At 36.9% G+C, this 6,415-nt stretch overlaps 2 protein-coding genes across 2 annotated transcripts in view; one reads left to right on the forward strand and one right to left on the reverse strand.

The window, feature by feature from the left end:
- Positions 1 to 2,461, reverse strand: part of LOC111408427 (putative pentatricopeptide repeat-containing protein At3g15130) — a 3,216-nt gene extending 755 nt beyond the window's left edge. The window contains exon 1 of the mRNA XM_023038188.1: positions 1 to 2,461. Within this exon, the coding sequence (XP_022893956.1) occupies positions 1 to 2,054 (2,054 nt within the window). The 5' untranslated portion in view covers positions 2,055 to 2,461.
- Positions 2,462 to 3,954: 1,493 nt separating this feature from the next.
- Positions 3,955 to 6,379, forward strand: LOC111407534 (pentatricopeptide repeat-containing protein At2g20540). The gene has a single exon (XM_023037077.1). The coding sequence runs from the start codon at positions 3,973 to 3,975 to the stop codon at positions 5,683 to 5,685; it is 1,713 nt and encodes a 570-aa protein (XP_022892845.1). The 5' UTR covers positions 3,955 to 3,972; the 3' UTR covers positions 5,686 to 6,379.
- Positions 6,380 to 6,415: the final 36 nt, after the last annotated feature.

Genomic DNA, 6,415 nt, shown 5'->3' on the forward strand with positions numbered 1-6,415 from the left:
TTTTCAAACTTGTGGAACCTATTAGCATCTCTAACAAGAAACAGTTTCTCCAAAATCTTGGACAAACCTTTAATGAACTCATGACAATCCCCACAAATTCTCAAGTTCTTGAAAATCCTAATGGGCTGACCTTCCTTCTTCATCCCACCACAAACTAAAGCCAAACCAACAGCTAATTTCTCGCTATGAACTCTCAAGTTTTCCTCCTTCGATTCCTCTTCTACATCATGCAGTGCGTATCTCACTTCATACGCATAACCCATTACTTCTTTCATTTTCTTCTCCATTTCTTTCAAAATTTCGTGGATTTTTCGAGTAAGTGGATGTGTTTCGTCGCCATTGTAGAAAAAGTGCATCTCCTTATCAATCTCGACCCAACTACGCCCAGCTTCCTTCTTCAAACCCTTAGCTTTCACTAACCCTCTCAATCTCTCACACTCTGTCCAGTAGAGGGCGTCGGCAAAAACATTCGACAACAAAACATAGTTTACGGGATTTTCACCATCTAATCTCAAGAGAATCTCTCCTACTTCTCTCCCTAACTCGACATCTTTATGTACTCTACAAGCACTAAGTAATGTTTGCCATATTCCTATATTAGGTCTTATTGGCATTCTCTGTATGAGTTTCTTGGCTTCTTTTAACCGTCCGGCTCGACCAAGGATATCAACCATGCAAGCATAATGCTCGACTCTAGTTTTTATCTGATAACTATTACACAATTGCGTGAAGTATCTCTGGCTTTCTTCAACAAGTCCCGAATGGCTACAGGCCGAGAGCAAAGCCAAGTAGGTTACATGGTCTGGCTCAATATTATCCTGCTGCATTTTCTCGAAGAGATCCATTGCATCATTACCAAGACCATACTTCCCATATCCCGTGATCATAACCGTGTAGGAGATCTTATTCTTCTCTGGCATATTGACAAAAAGCTGTTCAGCCTCCTCCGTCAAACCAGACTTGAGATACATGTCGACAATTGAATTTGCTACTGATGTGTCTAAACCCGAGGGGGTTTTGATGGCATAGGAATGCATCTGCTTTCCTGACTCCGTAAGAGCAAAATCCGCAAAGACGCTGATCATGCTGGAAAGAACAAATCCATCAATGGGAATGCGACTCTCCTGAAGCTGTCTGAACAAGTCCATTGCCTCAGATAAGTTTCCTTCTTGAGCGTATCCTATTATTATTGTTGTCCAAGATACCACACTTTTCGTTTCCATTTGATCAAACACCTTTCTTGCTTGAAACAAGTATCCACATTGGACGTACAGATCAATAAGAGCACCAGAAATAAAGTTTTGAACTGGAATTGAGCATCCTCTTATAATCAGAAAGGCATGAATTTGTGTTCCCTCTTGAAAAGCTCCAAGTCCACGACAAGCCTTTAATGTGCTCGTAAAGGTATACTTATCCGGTATCTCTCCTTGCATTTGCATCTCCTTGAATAAATGCAAAGATCTATCACACATATCTTCGAAAAGGGAATACCCTGATATCATCACGTTCCAAGTTATCAGACTCCTAGCCGGCATATCATGAAACATCCGTTCAGCCTCATTGATTTTTCCACATTTCGAGTACATATCAATGATTGAATTTCCCACCACAGGATACCCTTCAAATCCACGTTTAGTACAAAAGCCATGAATCTGCATCCCGTTTTCCAGAACATCCAAAAATGCACACGCCTTGATATTTGTAGAAAATGTATATTCATTAGGCCTTACACCGGAAAATCCCATATGACGAAAAAGTGATAAAGACGCCTTGGCATTGCCCTCTTGTAAATATCCACACATCAAAGCTGTCCAAGAAACAACATTTCTTTCAGGCATTCTATCAAACACTGCATAGGCAATGCTCATTCTACCACATTTTCCATACATATCTATGAGATCATTATTTATCATCAAATCAGAACCGTAATCCTTCCTTACCACAGCTCCATGAACCTCCTTTCCTTGATCGAGAAATAAATTCCTAGAGCATTTTCTTATAAGCTCTGCTAATTTTTGTCTCTCGCTCATCAGTAAAACTACCGTTCGGAGCATAATCACCGAAAAGACTACACATCAGCTTTAAACATTGCCTCTATACTTCAAAATTTCACCCCCATCTTCAAATTTCATCATGCTGGATCAATAAAATTATTCTTATTTTATCGTAAATTACAGGGAACATGGTTTGATCTTGATGCTATTTGGTTCCCAAAAAAAGCAAACTTTGACACAGTTGAGAGGAGTCAGTTGCCCAAATGTTGAACCGAAGAACCCCTCCTCACACATTGAGTCGCAAAACGCATATCTCCACAGAGTTGTAAGAACGTGTATGGCGGTATAACGTACCCAGTGCCGGAAGGCGGAAGGTCTAAAGCAAGTCGGTGACTCGATGACAAGGGAGCGGACCAAAGCCCGGCAGCTTATAGCACATGCCGCTTCCGTACCATTTCAATATAGAAGGCCTCTAACCCAAAATTAGTATAGTAAGGTTATTTATGTACCATTAGTGTTCAAAACTATTTATTTTTCTATTGATATATTCATTTAACACAATATCACGTAATTTATTTAATTGAATATATGAAGTATAATCATCTAAATTAATGTTCTAGCACCATCAATATTAGATAGCATCATTCAAATTCTTATTTTCACTCTAAACTATATTTTAAAGAATTTTGTGAATTTTAATAAATTTATGTATTTCTAAGTTTGAAATTCATATAAATATCATTTTATTTTAGTTCCCATTAAAAACACGATCTTAAGTAGAAGATTACTAGGTTTTAATAAATTTAATAGAATTCATTAGATTTTGTAAAGTTGGGCAAAACTTCTAAACTGAATCGGACAAAATCGAACTCGAATCGAACTGAATCGAACCGAGCGGTTCTTTTTAAGTTAAATACCCGAACGAGTATCTGAATTAAAAATCGATGGGTTCAATTCGATTCTCGATTTTAGATCAAGAACCGAAAAACTGAAAAATAACCGAATCTCCCTACATTTTTTAAATTTATTTATTTTAAATAAACCAAATTATTTTATTTTTTCTAAATAAATTTGCTAATTAGTTAATTTAGCTCAAATTCAAAAATATGATTTTCCCATTTTTAATTTTCAGTCCAAGCCAAACTTAATCGAATTGATCTAAATTTTATCCAAATTTTTTATTTTACCATAATGTCGTTTATCATTCTGAAGAAATCAAATAAAGCTCGACGGCACCTCTCTTAATAATTATAAGCTTGTTATTGTCCTCTTCATGTTATTTTAACAATCAAATTTATAAAAAATTTAGCAAAGACAGACATAAAAACACATAAGATTGAACTACATTATTTTATAAGAGCTAATATTAAATATGACATTAGTTGAATTAATGTAACTTTGTAAATATTAAATAATTAATTATAATACCGAACCGAACTGAATGGAATGGAATCGAACTTCAACGGTTCCATAATCAAATTTGAACCCAACGATTCCATTTATTAAATATCCAAAAATTTCGAGTAAAGTTCGATAGAATCGGACCGAACCGGACCATGCACCTAACAATATGAGATTTTGACTCCCTTATTCTCTGCACTCTCCTTGCGCGCCAAAACAATAGTAGGCCTTCGGAATGGAATCTACCCTCAACTCATGGAATTCATTTATTTTCAAATCGGCCCATTAACAATTTAGTCCTTGTTTGATAGGGATTTGGTTCATTGATTATTTTATCGTTAAAGATACAATGAGTCTTACATGTGAGAGAATAATTCAAAAACGACGACTGGAATAATGAAATAACGATCAAAAAATTAATTTTAATTGTTTTAAATTTCTACCAAACAAGCTCTTCGTAACTGATTGGCTAATCCTTTATGTTGGAACTCAANAAAAAATTAATTTTAATTGTTTTAAATTTCTACCAAACAAGCTCTTCGTAACTGATTGGCTAATCCTTTATGTTGGAACTCAAATGTTACGAAGAGCGAATTTTTTCTCAGAAAATATTGGATCTTGGAAAAAGAACCTTTGCAGTATTTGCATCTCAATGGCAGCAAAAGTTGGAGTCTTGACAATCAGAGGATTGGAAGATATGTTCATACCCATGTTAAGAAAATGCAATAAAATGGAACGATTGAAAAGAATTCAAGCCCAAATGGTGAAGTTTTCACTGTCACAAAGCAATTTCTTGGCGACTAGGATGGTAGATATTTGTGATCAAAATGGAGAAATAGAGCATGCAAGTCTGTTGTTCAAACAAGTTGTTGAACCAAACATTTTCTTGTACAATGCTATGATTAGAGCCTATACACACAATCATATGTATATAGTGACCATCAATGTATATAAGCAAATTCTAAGTCATAAAGGATTTGAAGAGCCCATATTGCCTGATAGATATACATACCCTTTTGTTATTAGGTCTTGTGGAGGACTTCTGAATGTTTCTTTAGGAAGGCAAGTCCATGGGCATGTGTTCAAATTTGGGTTGAAGTGTACATATGTTATAGAAAATTCATTATTGGATATGTATGTCAAGTGTGTTGAAATGACTAATGCTCATAATGTGTTTGAGGAAATGACTGAAAGGGATGTGATTTCTTGGAATAGTCTTATTACTGGGCACATAAAGTTGGGTCAAATGAGAAGAGCCAGAGCATTGTTTGACGAGATGCCTAATAAGACTATTGTTTCATGGACAACAATGATTTCTGGGTACACGAAAATTGGGTGCTATGGCGATGCATTGGATGTTTTTCGGGGAATGCAGATGGTGGGGATGCAGCCTGACTGGATCAGTTTAGTTGCTGTTTTGCCGGCTTGTGCTCAACTGGGAGCTCTAGAGCTCGGAAAATGGATTCATTTTTATGCTGATAAAAATGGGTTTTTGAAGAAGACTTGTGTATGCAATGCATTGATTGAAATGTATGCAAAATGTGGAAGTGTGAACCAAGCTTGGCAGTTGTTTAGTCAGATGCCAGAGAGGGATGTTATCTCTTGGAGTACTATGATTGCTGGGTTAGCAAATCATGGGAAGGCTCTCGACGCCATTGAATTGTTTCTGGCAATGCAGAGGAAAAAAGTTGAACCAAATGAGATCACTTTTGTTGGCCTTTTATCAGCTTGTGGACATGCTGGTTTACTCGACGAGGGACTGAAATACTTCGACTCAATGAGAGATGATTATAATATCGAGCCAGGAGTTGAGCATTATAGCTGTTTGGTCGATCTTCTGGGGCGTACAGGACATCTCGATCGAGCTCTTCAACTTGTAAAGAGCATGCCAATGAAGCCAGACGCAGCAATATGGGGTTCTTTATTGAGTTCCTGCAGAACACACCGTCGTCTCGAGATCGCAGTTATTGTGATGGAAAATCTCTTAGAGCTTGAACCAGAAGACACGGGGAACTTTGTTTTGCTTGCAAATATTTATGCAGATCTTGGAAAATGGGATGGTGTTTCAAGAATGAGGAAATTCATTAGAAGAAAAAGCATGAAGAAAACCCCTGGCTGCAGTTTGATTGAGGTTAACAATTCGGTTCAGGAATTTGTATCAGGTGATGATTCGAAGACGTTCTCCAAAGATGTATATCAAATATTGGAGTCACTGGCTTTGGATCAGACCACAGGAAGTGATCTGATTGAAACCATGTTTGAGGATCAAGGTTGGTTTGCATTTCAATAGAGTACGTTTTCATCGTTTGCTTAGTTACAATCAAGTTAAGCAGAACTCATCCTTAAAACCTTAAAATCGGACGATAAGGGGAGGGTGCTCTAGTGGTTCTATAAGCCCACAAGTTAAGCGCTAACTTAGCACTACAAAACAAATAGTCTTTACATTTTACTTCTCCTTCGAAAACTGGCGTCACAACAGCTCATATATCATCTAGATGGCTTCACAGAATTAGTCCAATACTGAAAGTAACCCTTTCCAAGTCTTCACTTCTGTGGCGAGGATCATCTCCAGAAGGGTGAAGATAATGGGTTCTTTTGTCTAGGGTTCTTGTCTCTGATCAACCATACTGAATAGCTCGGCCTTTGAATAAAGTCGTGGTTATTTAGAGCAAAGCAAGAGTTCAGACATTTTTTTGATGTTAGATGGAGAAGATAACACAGCTCAAATTTTCTTCAACGGACATGCCCCAACTCAGTATAGCACTCGAGGCAAATGGAGAACTTTCTGGTTCACTCGGAATTATGATTCTTCAAAGAGGAATTTCCTGCTGAAACTTGGAACATATGACATGGGATGGTATTCCAGTCGAAGAATAAAGTGCAAGTGCCTGTTTCTAGCGAAATAGTTTTTATTATAATAAGCGGTAATGACTAGACCTCAATCTTTTAAAGAATTTAACATTGGTGCCCTATTTGGTTTTAATTCTTGCTTCATTAAAATGAAAAATATAATTGTTATC

The sequence above is a fragment of the Olea europaea genome, chromosome 13, assembly GCF_002742605.1.
Source record: "Olea europaea var. sylvestris chromosome 13, O_europaea_v1, whole genome shotgun sequence".
Classification (NCBI taxonomy): domain Eukaryota; kingdom Viridiplantae; phylum Streptophyta; class Magnoliopsida; order Lamiales; family Oleaceae; genus Olea; species Olea europaea.